This window comes from Lagenorhynchus albirostris, chromosome 2 (genome assembly GCF_949774975.1).
Source record: "Lagenorhynchus albirostris chromosome 2, mLagAlb1.1, whole genome shotgun sequence".
Taxonomy (NCBI): domain Eukaryota; kingdom Metazoa; phylum Chordata; class Mammalia; order Artiodactyla; family Delphinidae; genus Lagenorhynchus; species Lagenorhynchus albirostris.
Genome location: NC_083096.1, coordinates 172,417,541 through 172,430,862, shown reverse-complemented (window position 1 = coordinate 172,430,862; position 13,322 = coordinate 172,417,541). Strand labels below are relative to the sequence as shown.

The following is a 13,322-nucleotide window of genomic DNA, read 5'->3' as shown; positions in this document are numbered from 1 at the left end:
GTTGATTATCTATTTTATATATAGTAGTGTGTATATGTTAATCCCAACTTCCCAATTTATCCCTCCCCCCCCACCCCTTATAGCTTATTTTATACCCAGTAGTTTGTACGTCTTGCTCCCCTATGCTTATCTTGCCCGTCTCCCCATAGGTAACCACCAGTTTGCTCTCTATATCTGTGAGTCTGCTTCTTTTTTGTTATATTCACTAGTTAGTTGTATTTTTCAGATTCCACATATAAGCGATATCATACAGTATTTGCCTTTCTCTGTCTGACTTATTTCACTAAGCATAATAACCTCCAAGTCCATCCATGTTGCAGCAAATGGCAAAGTTTCATCCTTTTTAGCAGCTGAGTAGTATTCCATTGTGTGTGTGTATATATATATATATATACCACACCTGCTTCACCCGTTCATCTGTTGATGGACACTTAGCTTGCTTCCATATCTTGGCAATTATAAATAATGCTGCTATGAACATTGGGGTGCATGTGTCTTTTCGAATTTGTGTTTTGGGGGTTTTCAGATATATACCCGGGAGTGGAATTGCTGGGCTCTATGGTAGTTCTGCTTCTAGTTTTGTGTAAATGGGCACAGCCGCAGTGGAAAGCAGTGAGACCAGATTCTGGAGCTCCAGTCTCTGAACTCCCAGCCCAGTCCTCCTCTCTAGAAGAGGAGTGTGTTCCCAGGACCAATAATTGGAGTGTTGAGGACTTCTCTTGACTTGGGCAGGAGAAATGTCTCTGGCTCCAAGCAGGTTGGGGAGATGTGAGGGCTGAGGGCAGACCCTGCATCCCTCAAAGACCTGCTGCTTCTCCCCAGGCCTGAGCAGAGCAGAAGCACAGCCCTGCCTCTCTGTAGGATGCCAGTGGGAAAGTGGGCTTCAGCTGGTAGAATTCAAAGCCTGCCTGTGGGGCAGGACAGCGGTGGGGGCCTGGGAGGCTGTCTGCGGGACCAGCGCACAGCTGGTGTAAATGGTGGTCCAGGGAGCAGGTTAGTCATTGGAGGGAGACGGCTGGTCTGAGAATCCCTGGGGGTCCCCAGGAAGGGTAGCTGGGAGGCAAGATTCAGAGCCACCACTATAGCCCTCTCCGTAGCCCAGGACGCCTGCTGGGTGAGAAAGGATCAACTCATTCGCTTGTCTTGCAGCAGGAGAGGATGAGCCACCTGCTGGGCTTGAACCGGCCCCAGGCGAGTGCAGTGGCCACGGGCAAGGAGGCAAGGGCGGGTTGGGACCCTCCCAGCCAGAGCTGCAGAGGAGTCCTGGGGCGCTGAGGGGAAGAGGGTGCAAACCCAAATCTCCACCTCCCACCCCAGAAGCCCCCAGGGTCCTGAAGACCAGACCTGGGCCTTTTGTCCCCCAGGCAAACATCTGGGTACCTCCAAGCCCTCTCCCCTCCCCCATCAGCCTTCCCACCCACCCCGGGTGAGTGACAGTAAATGCCCGTGGTCCTCCAAACTGGGAACAGACGGCTGGGTGAAACCCCAGTTGAAGAACTACACCTCTGTTCAGTAGGTAGACTAGAAACAGCCTTTACTTCCTTAGAGAATCAATGGGTGTTTAAGGGTATAGGCCTTGGATCCAGCCATGAGTTTGAAACCCAGCTCTGCAATGACGAGTAACAAAAGCAGGAAATGCTTACGAAGCATTTGCTACACACCGGGCACGGCCCTGCTTTACACCTGTTAACGCATTTAATTGTCAGATCGGACCTCTCAGGTAGGGTCTTCGGTTACTTTCCCCGTTTTACAGGTGTGAAAATGGAGAGGTTAAAAATGTCACCTGAGGGCACAGGTCCAGCAAGGCCAGAAATGGGATTCAAACCCAGGCAGGCTGGCTCTAGAAGCAGTGGTTAGAGACCTAACCACTACGCTACACTGACAGCCTAGTTAATCTCCTTGAACCTCAGTTTTCCTATCTGCTAAATGGGGACTGCAGTAGCATCTCCCCTGTGGAGGCATGAAATGTAAAGGTTTATGTCCCAAGCTCACACTGGGCACTCATGAAAAGAGTAGTAGTGCTTACTTCTCACCCATTTTGCCCTAACCTTCACCCTGGAAATGGCAGTAGGGCCAGGGAAGAGGTTCAGAGCTGCAGGAAGTGACATCAGCCCAGTGGGAGCCTTATAAGCCAGGCAGTGACAACTGTGGCCTCCTACCCTGGGCCCTGGTGGAGGAGATCAGGAAGGGACCGATCCAGCAGCCTTGAGTCCAATCCCATCCCTCCACAGTCTCACTGTGACTTATCCTCTCCCAGCCTCAGTTTCCTCAACTAGAAACTGGGGGTAATGAAGGTTCCTACTTCATAGGGCTGTTGTGGGAACTAAAGAAGATCGTGCTCAGCCTGGCCTGCTGGCAGGTTCTGAAGGCAGGGAGGGCAGTTAGGAGGGTAGAGATGGCAAGAGCCAGCCCAGGGTTCAGTCAGGAGAGGCTGAGCATGTGAGGCGTTTCCAGACAGAAGCCACAGGGCATGGGGACCAACTGAAAAGACGGGGGCAGATGTGGAGGTCATGGCAGGACCTGGCACAGGTTGGAGATGTTCCCCTGAGAAGGTACCAATGAAACCACGTGACCTCACTCGGCAGACAGCGACCGCAGAAAATGGGTCGCTGGCGTGAAGAGGCCAGGGCTGCAGTCCTCAGGACCTCTGCAGGCCTCCTCCCCACCAGTCGGGGCTTCTAGATGGGCATCAGGGGCCGGAGGCAGCTGGCTGGGCTGGGCTGCCAGAGGCGGGGCTGGAGCCCAGAGGACTGAGGCCAGGGTGGCCAGGGTCTTCCAGGATGGACATAAAGCCTGTTCGGAGACCGGACACTGATGTCTTGAGTGCCTGGACCTGGCCGGGGACCTGGAGGAAAGATGCGCACTCTGCCCACCTGCCCGCCCACGGGCCCTCAGCCAGCTGAGGTCACTGGCTGAGACCTCATTCAGAGAGGGGCCAAACAGATGGGTTTGGGGCTCAGAGGAGCGCTTTGCAGCTAACTGGGTCATCTATCAAGGACGGTCACTTCCCAGCTTCAGCCTCAAAGGCCAGAGCCTGCTGACCACCACCTGGACAGGCTTCTAGAGTCCTCGGTCCCCGCCTCTCTGCACACAGCCCCGCAAAGGAGGACTGCCCTTGACCGCAGCCCACTGTGTGCTCAGCGACAGGCCCAGCACAGTGCATTAGCTCACCAATCCTCCCTCACGTCTACCCACTCCTCGGCAGGCCCTATGCTGCCTCAGTTACGGGGGCAAACTGCAGACGGCTCAGAGAGGGCAGAGAACTTGCCTGAGTGCAAGTTCTCTCACAGAGTTCTCTCACAGCAGTGAGTGGGCTGGGCTTTGAGCTCAGGTCTGCTGAAAGACGGAGCCCCCGATTTTTCCACTACACAAGGCTGCCAGGAGGGACATGGCTCCTCCCTGAGTGTGGGCAGCCTTTTGGGCCTCGGCCAGACACCGAGGCTCCTCTCAATAGGGCCAGCACGGAATATTTGGGCTGCACTGTCAGCTGCTCCTCCTAGCTGTCCGGAAAGTCAGCAAGATCAGTGTCCCCATTTTACAGCAGAGAACACTGAGTCTGCTAATAAAGGGAAGCCTAGAATAGGAACCTGAATGTTCTCTGATTACCACTCTCCCTCCATGGGGACCTGAGTCCCTGAGCTGGGGATGGAAACAGGGCCTTTGAAGCACATCCACTCAAAGGGCTCGATTTGGAAAGCTGTGTAACCCCTCTGACCCGTGATCATGGCTGGAAGGTGCAACGCTTTGTCAAGCAGCATATGCACTGTTTTGTGCATCTTTTCCCTGGGGCCACAGAGCTGAGGTCACCAGCTCTTCTCTGAGGGAAACAGACAGACCATTTGCTTATTCATTCATCACACTTACAAGTCCTCGTTTCAACTAATATTTATAAGCCCCTATTATGTGCCTGCCATGGGGGAAGGACCAAGAGATCCATCTTAATATTAGTGGTGAATTTTCTAGTTACAGGGGGCCAACCACTGCTCTAAGCACTTTAAATGTATTAATCGATTTACTCCTCATAACCCTAGGAGGTAGGTACTTACTCATTTTAATAAATGAGGAAACTGAGGCCCAGAGAGGTTAAGTAATTCACCCAAGGTCACACAGCGAGTGAGTGGCAGAGCTTGTTTTCAAACCCAGACCACCTGGCTAAGGAGCCACCTTACAGCCTCTCATGGAATGGCCTGTCATGCCCTCCTGAGCTGAGCTAGAAATTCATCTGCTCCCTGGAATTGTCCAAGCAGGTGGCTACAGTCCCCCAAGGCTCTCACCAACTCCCTGGACCTTCTGTATCTCACAGACCAGGGCTCGCCTCTCGTTCCAGGGTTGCCTCTCTCCACCTACTATCCACCCATCTCGGCTCCAGCCTCCCGACCCCACCAGAGCGGGCCTGCAGGTGCATCGTTAAACCGTGACAAGCGTTAGGTCCATGCGATGCTTTATCCTTTCCACCACTGGGAGCTGGATTTAGTGTCTCTGGCAGAAGGTAAACTTCCCCTCCCTGGGACAGGCCCCTTAATGACAAGGGACATGTGGCTGCCAAAACTGTCGTGCATCAGGCCCAGTGATTTAAGGAACAGGCCCAAGGCTAAAGTTACAGGTGTTAACAGAGCTGAATCAGGAGCTGGGAGAGCAGGGATGGGGCGGCTGTGGGCGGTGGTGAGCCGGTCCCTGGAAGAGCGTCTGCTGCCTATAGCCACTCCTGGGGAAAGGGAAATAATCCCACCGCCTCACGTACAGAAGGGGAAACAGACCAGGACCACGCTCCAGGTATACTTGGTGTTGGGGTCAGCACTGCTGTCTCTGCTGCCAGCCTGCAGTGAGCCCTGGACTCACTGAGTCTCCCCATCCGTACACAAGGAGGCAGCTCACTGCCTAGGAGTGATAATCTTCCTAACAGATCATCTTAATAACAAAAGCTAACACTGACAGAGTGCTTGTTATGTTCCAGGCATGGTACTAAATTCTTCATGAGTGTTCTCTTGTTTAATTCTCAGCTGGTGAGAGAATGATCATGGTTATGCCCATTTTACAGAAGAGGAAACTGAGGCTCAGAGAGATGAAGCAACTGGCCCAAGATTGCTTGGCTAACAAGTGACCAAATGGAGGTTCTCAGCCCCTCTCTCTGAATCCAGACCCTGACCTGTATGCTCCAGGGATAATGAGAGGGATATAAGACCCAGTGTCTGCCCTGAAGGAGTCCCTGAATGATGGGGAGACAAATAAGGGCACAGGTTTCTAGAATTCCAGCAGATGGAAAATAAGAACGATGGGGGAGGACTAGGGTGCAAGGTGAGGGATGTGAGAGCTCCCAGGACGGAGGCTCTCCCCGAGGGGCTGGCATCAGGAAGGCTTCATGGAGGAGGTGGCGTAGAGCTGGGCCAAGTAGGCTGGGGCAGACAGGACAGGAGGCATTTCAGGCAGAAGGAGCCCTGTAAGCAACGGTGTGGGAACAGGAAAGCATGGCAAGTAGAGAGCACTCCTGTGTGGCGGGACCCCAAGGCACAGGAAGGAGCAGGTAGTAAGAAACGATAATAATAACAGCAACAATAACGACAACGGCTGACATCTATTCAGTGCTTACTGGGTGCCAGGCCAGGGTCTAAAGGTCTAAATTCTTTATACAATGCTCACAAGAACCTATCAAGTAGATACTGAGGAAAACAGGAAAACAGGCACAGAGAGGGTAAGTGACTTGCCAAGGTCACCCAGCTAACAGGTGGCAGAGCCAGGATGTGAACTTGGACAGGCTGGCTCCTAAGCCCATAGAAGGCCAACTGCTGTGCTCCAGGTGGGAGCAGGGGGAGGTGAGGTAAGAGCCTCTTGGGAAAGTTCTTCTTGCATGCCAAGCTGCTGGGGGCCCTGCCTTCCCTCTGTCCACCGGGCTTGGTCACAGGCAGAGAGGAAAAGTGAGGGGGCCCTGAATCCAGTGACGTCTGTCCAGGGATGCCATGGGAGCCAGGATGGGCCTGGGAAACTCCCCGAGGCAGCCGGGGGACTTGGGAGCAGTTGTGAGGGTAGAGAGTGTATTCACTCCGAAACTCTGGTGCCAGGCATGCCTCCCAGCTGATTTTCCCGTGGATCCCAGGCCCATCAGAGCAGAGACCCCAACTCCTGAGGCTCCCCATCAGGAAGAGCCTGGGCCCTTCTCTGCTGAGCGGTCCTGCTGTCTGACAGCTGTCTGACAACCATCTTTGACGGTTTTCCTCTTCTCTAACATTGAACCCTCTGCTGCCCCCTCTGGACCTCCCACATAGAGCCATAGACTTTTTGAACTGGAGGGGAATTTAGGACCCACCTAGGCCAGCCCCCCTCACCAGACCACACAGGAAACCGGTGCCTGGAGAGACACCCCACAGAAGGCGAGAAGCAGGGCCAGGCTGAGGGCTTCAGCCAGACATGGGTTCAAGTCCTAGCCTTGGTCCTCATTGGCTGAGTAGCCACGGACCAGTGCGTTTGAAAACCTCAGTTTCTGCCTCTGTAAAATGGAGATAATAATTCCTACTTCTAGGTTCTGTAAGGCTCTAATGCATTAAAGCATTTAGCATGGAGCCTGCCTCAGAGTGACCAGTGAGCAGAAGTGATGGTCAAGGGCCCTCCCCACCCCTCACCCAACCCGCTGTGTGCTGGGGACCCCACGGACCCCAGACTCAGGGTGCAGAGGAGGATACTCACTGAGCAAATCCAGCCCCCCCCCACCAGTCACCCCCTCAAACATCAGCTCAGCCCATGCTCGCTGAGATCTGCTCTGTGCTGCCCTTAGCTGGGGCCCTGGTCAGCAGGATGACCCAATGTCCTTACCTGAGGAAGCTCCCAGGCCAGTGACCAGAGCGAGTGGTGTCAGCAAAGTCCAGCCACTGTTCAGGCCAGTGATGGAGGTTACTGTTCATAAATATGATGGCCAGTAGGTACAGGGACTTACCAGTACCAGGCATCCTGCAAAGCGTGCCACGAACATGAACCCTATGCAGTAGGTACTGTTGTGATGCCCATTTTACAGATGAGAGAACTGAGGCCAGAGCAGACCTGGTGAGGGATGAGGTTAGAGAGGTCAGAGATGAGACAGGTGGCCAAGGCCTCAGCACATGGGCCATGGAAAGACCAGGGGAAGAGATCATGAGGGCTGGATCTCTGAGACTCCCCCACCCCCAAGTCAAGCCCTACCGCCCTAGCCAGGAGTTGGATCCCAAGAGGAATGAGCTTGCCTCTGCCTCGCCCTGCTCTTGGAAAAGACACAGTCCAGTAGCTGTGTGATAAATCCAGTAGAGTTAAATGCTCATCGATGAAACTGGGTGATGGATTCATGAGTGTTCATTGTACATTTATTTGAGCTTTCTGATAGGTTTGAATATTTTCATAGTAAAATGTCAAGGAGGAAATAATAATACAATATTCCTTTTCCCACAAAACGCCCCTTCTCCATGGCTCTTCCCCTCCCCGCTACCCCCCACTTGCCTCCCCTGGAAATTGCTTTGTGAGAAGTGAGAAGCAAGAATGATTCGCTTGCCCTCTGACTCAGGAAGTCAATCCTAGAATGCTGATGGTACAGGAAAGACTATGGCTGCAGAGTCCTATGGGAAGGGAGGGCTCGGAGCTGGGGGGTTGGGGGTTTGGGAAGTTCTGTTGGGAGGTTGGTGGGGGTACGCCCAGCCAAGTACTTCAGTCCTCACAGGCACCCGCAGGCACCAGTGTCACCCTTGTCCTATGCGGGAGGCCCAGGAAGCTAGCACCTGCCTAAGGGACACATTGCCGGTGAGCAGAAAGCCTGTGACCTGGGAGCCAGGTGCCCCAGGGGCTGGGTGGGGAAGTCCAGGGGTGAGCTCTCTTCTAAGCCCCAGAACACCAGGACCCGATGCTTGAGGGGGACACAGTTCTGCTGGAAGGGACAGAGGTCTTCCAGCGTTGGGGAAGAGGGCGTGAGACCCACCCAGAACCTCCAGGCTCCAGCCTATTGTTCTCAGGGGCTTGGGAGGGCAGCGGGGGGTTAATAGAGTAGCCTGAACTTGAAGTTGAACTTGAACTGAGCGTCACTGCCCCTGGCCAGATCTCAAATGTGCTTGCCCACTTGCCAGGGCCTCCCCCAAGCTTCCACAGGCTTCTGGAGACTTCGTTCATAAAGCTAAAACGATGGTACCTGGTGAAATCGCCCATGTGTATTATATATACCTCTGGGATACATTGAAAACATCCCCCAAATAGCCAGCCTTGCTGCTATTTAAAATGGGTTCGTGTCACACCCCACAGATTTCATCTCTGCGGAAATGGCACTTATCGTGGGCCTGAACACATTCACTCTATTGCCACATAAACTACAGTGGCGTGGCAGGGCTGGGGCAGTCACACGCGGTAGCCGCAGACAGGCTGCTGGACAGGCTGCCTCCGGACAGTGAAGCCGAGGTGTAGGGAGGGTCCACCTGGGGTTGGCAGCCCAGGAGGCCAATCAGAAGACACGGAACGTGGACAAGCAGCCAATCAGGGCACAAGCAGAAAGTTGCTCCACTTGTAGGGGCAGGTAGTTTGGGGATTTGAGGTCCTTTGATCCGATCAGTGCATACAGCCGGAAAGCCTCCAGGGATCTCTCCCTGTGCCCTGTCTGCCCAGGCCCGGAGAAGTCGGATTGAGGTTCTCCAACTCCCCTGAGCCTTGTCCTCCCAGTCGATAATAATTTTCACAACTGTTACCAAGCACCCACTACGGACCTAATGGTTAGTTCACATAACACTACCTTGGAGTGGGTCTTGTCCCTGCGAGAAGACTGAAGCTTAAGAAGGTCAAGGCAGTAATTCCCCTGTGGAACTTACATTAGAACCTCCTGGAAGGCTTGTTAAAACCTGGGTGGCTGGACCCCCACCCCCAGGTTTCTGATTCAGCAGGTCTGGAATTGGGCTCAAGAATTTACATCTCTAACAAGTTCTGAAGCTGCTGGCCCGGGAAACACACTTTGAGAACTTCCGGGTTAAAGGCACAGGTACAAAATAGCACCAGCATGCAGATTCAGATCCGGTACCAAGACATGTGGCCTCCCCACTGCCCTTGTGTGTGTCTGTGTATGTGTGTTTATGTGTCTCTGTGTGTGCACTTATACATATGTGTGTGTTTATGTGTGTCTGTGTCTGTGTGTGCATATATATGTGTGTGTGTGTGTCTGTGTATATATACGTGTGTGTCTGTGTGTGTGTGTATGTGTGTTTATGTCTCTGTGTGTGCACTTATACATATGTGTGTGTTTATGTGTGTGTGTGCATATATGTGTGTGTGTCTGTGTATATATACGTGTGTGTGTATGCGTATGTGTGTTTATGTGTCTCTGTGTGTGTGCGTATGCATGTGTGTGTCTGTGTGTGTGTCTGTGTGTGTTTATGTGTCTGTGTCTGTGTGTGCATATATTACGTGTGTGTGTGTCTGTGTGTGTGCACAGGTGCTCATAGGATTTTATTTCTGCGTTAGCAGTAACCCGAGCTGCATCCTGCTTGGCCCAGCCTCACCGATTCACCACTTCCCACGCTGCACCATCCGCCTCGCACTCCCCTGCTCCCCCAGAGCAGCCAGCCAGGGCCTCCAGTTGGGCTTGTTAATTTTATCTCCTACCACTTGGAAAGCACAACAGCTGTCAGGGGAGGGGCGAGGCAGGTGAACCGGTGAACGGGGCTGCCAACCAGCTCTCCTCAGAGAGGAAGGCGGGGTGGATGGGCTACACCCGCAGCCACTGGGTACCCTTGTGACCCCGCTCCACTCAGAAGGGCCTCCGTCTCCAGGCAGGGAGGGTCTGGGCAGTGGCCACCGACACTGGCAACGACCTGGACCCCAGATCCCCACCCCTCGCCGGTGCATCGGCACGCGGGCTCCCACTCGCTTCCAAGGTTGGGGGTTGTGATCTGGCTCAGCAGATGCCACATAAAAGGGCCCCATTGCAGCTCATATACGCACAGACACTGCGTTTCTCTCTCCTGTCACTGATGGCGGCTCCATTTGGGGGCTTTTTGTCAGTATTTTTTCCCCTTGGCTGCCGTCACTACTCAGTTCAATATTTAATTTTCCCATAAAGCAAAGCGTTGTGCCTTTCCTTCTCTCTTTTTCTTGCTGGAGTCCCCCTTCTGCTGGTGGGCTGTTTCTTCCTCAGGCTTCTGCTGGGAGAGAGGGGCTTGGACATGGCTAAGATTTCAGCCCTTCCAAATTGGACAGGGATGGGAGGGCAGGACACTTAAGTCCCCCCTCCAAGCTCATTCATTTGACAAATGTTTATTGAGCAAATCCTTGTGTGTCAGGCCCTTGGATGTAGCAGTAGACAGAAGAGTTCCTGTCCTCATGGTGCTTACATACTAGTGGGGCGTGTTGGAAAGAAAGACAAGTGTGAGAACCAGTATACGAAATAACTATACCTTATGATGTGTTCTGTGAAGAAATAACGAGGTGCTGTGACAGAGAATAGAAGAGGCATCTTGCTTAGATTAGGAGGTGGCATTTGAGCTGAGACTTGAAAGATAAGGAGGACCTAGCCTTGCTCAAAGCTGAGTGAAGGACTTCAGGCAAAGCAAAGAGCAGATGCAAAGGCCCCGGGGTTGAAACAAGCTTAGGGTGTTTATAGACCAAAAATATCTCCGTATATTTGGAGCATGGTGCTGGGGGGAGGGTCGAGACAAGGCTAGAGGTGGTGGCAGGGCCCACGGCATTGCAAGGTCTTTCGGGATTCCTTCCACAGATTGTGTGCTTGTCTGTACTAGAAGTGAAAGAAGGAAAAAAGCAAACAGGAATTGAAATTGAATCCCTGCGTGGCAGGCTTGCACTAGCTCTGAGGTTAAAGAAAGACAAAGCTCCAGCCTTCAGAAAGCACACGGCCTAATGGAGAAACAGACGTGGGCCCGGGACAGAATGACAAGCACCTATGGGTATGACAAGAACAGGATGCTCCAGGAATCCAGAGGATGAGCCCTAACCCAGTCTGGGAAAGTGCTGGAAGGCTGCCTGGAAGAGTTAAGGGCAGACCTGAAGGATGAAGCTGAATTAACCAACAGAAGGACTAGTATGTCCGGGGCACAGAGGAGGTGAGCAAGGCGAGGAAGGAACCTGGGGCATTTCTGTGTGGCTGGAGCAGAGACGTCTTCCTGGAAGAGATGCTGTTTTGAGTAGCATCTTAAAGAAGCAGAGAGAGACCGGTAGCGAGGATGGGAAAGACACAGAGATGTGGGACAGAAAAAAAGAAAGAAAGAAATTAAAATAGGAAGCATGGAGGAATATTTATATTCATGAACACTTTTATATTGAGGGTGGTTTTCTTTCTTTTTTTTGAATATGGTATAATGACTAGTAGCTGATTGAAACAGAAAGCAGTCAATAGAGCAGGCACGCTGAGAGGAAAGAATGGATTTTTGCAAATAATGTAATTTTGAACTTGTCTTTTCCCTCCCCCACTCCTCCCCAAAATCTAATTGATTACCGCCCTTTGATAAATGACACCCAGAGCAGGAGTGTGCTAAGACCAATTTAGCACAAGGTACCCAAGGAAAAGGAGAGATTATCCCTTCCTCCAGACAGTGGCCACCCCTGAGAGGAAGAAGAACTTCCCCTCTATGTCCCTCCCAGCCCAGGGAGAAGTGAGAGCAATTGAAGAGGTAATATAAATAATCCCTTTCTACTTCACCATCCTTGTAGAAGGTTTATGTCCATATTCTCGCTTCTTCTCTCAAAATCTTGGAAGCTGAAAGTTTGGCAGGATATGTTTTATTGAACCCATTTTATAGATGGGAAGACTGATGTCCATGTGGGTCAGTTGATTTGCCCAGGGTCCCATGGGATGTTGGTAACAGAGCCTGGGCTGGAACCTTGGCCTCACTCTATTTGAGCTGGTTCCCTGGGAGGAGTTGGGGGGAGCCTCATGGTGGGGAGAGAATTTAACTCCAGTAGATACAGTTAGACCCAGATCTGCTGGGGTTTATATCACAACAGGTTTGTGTTCCTGAATTGCAAAAGCCAAAGGATGATTTACAGAGCTAAGAGCCATCACATTATCTGCAAAGTGAGTTACGATGACCGAAACAAAGTTCTGCTTTCAAGAGAAAAACGCAATATTTCAGAGTTAATTTCATAAAACCGATCACCCAACCATTGCCTCACTGTGTCGATGTTAACAGTAGAGTCTAAAATAACTTTGATTCCTGCCCCCTCCTCAATGGCCTGGAACAGAGGCATGCTGTGCTGTGTGGCCGTGTCAGATGTGAAGCCGCTTTACCTTCCCAGATGCTGGACAAAATCAGTCGAAGAAACTTCTAGCAGCAATTCTCTCTGCTTAAGGCAAAGTCAAAAATAAACTGGGGGGCTTCCCTGGTGGCGCAGTGGTTAAGAATCCTCCTGCCAATGCAGGGGATGTGGGTTCGAGCCCTGGTCCGGGAGGATCCCACATGCCGCGGAGCAACTAAGCCCGTGCGCCACAACTACTGAGCCTGCGCTCTAGAGCCCGCAAGCCAGAACTACTGAGCCCACGTGCTGCAACTGCTGAAGCCCGTGCGCCTGGAGCCCGTGCTCCGCAACAAGAGAGGCCACCGCAACGAGAAGCCCGCGCACCGCAGCAAAGAGTAGCCCCCTCTCGCCGCAACCAGAGAAAGCCAGCACACAGCAGCAGAGACCCAATGCAGCCAAAATTAAAAATAAATAAAAACTAAACTGGGAAGTCCACTGGCTTGACTTGGGGGCAGTGGACTCAGGGGAGTTCTATGGCAGTGGCCTCTGTTTGACCATGATGGTGAACTTGTAGAACTGAGGGGCTCTCCCTAATGCACAGGGCTGGGGTTACACAAGTACCGTGGTATATCCACAAGTGGTTTGTAAATTCTGAAGCTCTGCCTTTGTCTAGGGTCTTACTGCTATGACTACTACTATTTCTCCCTTGCCCAGGCCAAATATGCCTGCCCAGTGTCTCTGAGGAGGGTCCTTTCAGGTGCATGGTACCCACCCTCGCCCCAGGAGAGCATTGCACTAGCACGGACATCCCTGAAGACACACTCTCAGAGTCCATAGGAATGAGGCACTTGTGTTGGGTGCATTGGGCACTGCTTCAGAAGAGTGGGGAGAAATTGGTGATCTAGGGCTCTTTGTTAATGATTCTTTGCCATTATATGCCACCTGGATCATAGCCAGGTGGCCTTGCTCTCTACTGCTCATTCTGTAGCCCAGCTTTGAATTTGGGATTATTCTCGTCCAGGACCTTTATACCCATGACTGCAGCTGGCCATCTGTCTTTGACTGGATACTGCTTCGGGGGCCACGGGATCTATTCCAGGCATAGAGTCATAAGGGGGCTTTGACCTTGGTCAGAGATTGTAGCA

At 52.3% G+C, this 13,322-nt stretch overlaps 1 protein-coding gene across 2 annotated transcripts in view; it reads left to right on the top strand.

The window, feature by feature from the left end:
- Positions 1–13,322, top strand: part of IGSF21 (immunoglobin superfamily member 21) — a 245,917-nt gene that overhangs the window by 213,631 nt on the left and 18,964 nt on the right. Inside the window, exon 5 of one of the 2 annotated variants that reach the window (XM_060142793.1) lies at positions 4,304–4,399. The exons of the other annotated variant lie outside the window; for it this stretch is intronic. Coding sequence (XP_059998776.1) covers positions 4,304–4,399 — 96 coding nt within the window. The remainder of the gene's footprint in view (positions 1–4,303; positions 4,400–13,322) is intronic. 2 annotated transcript variants of the gene reach the window in all.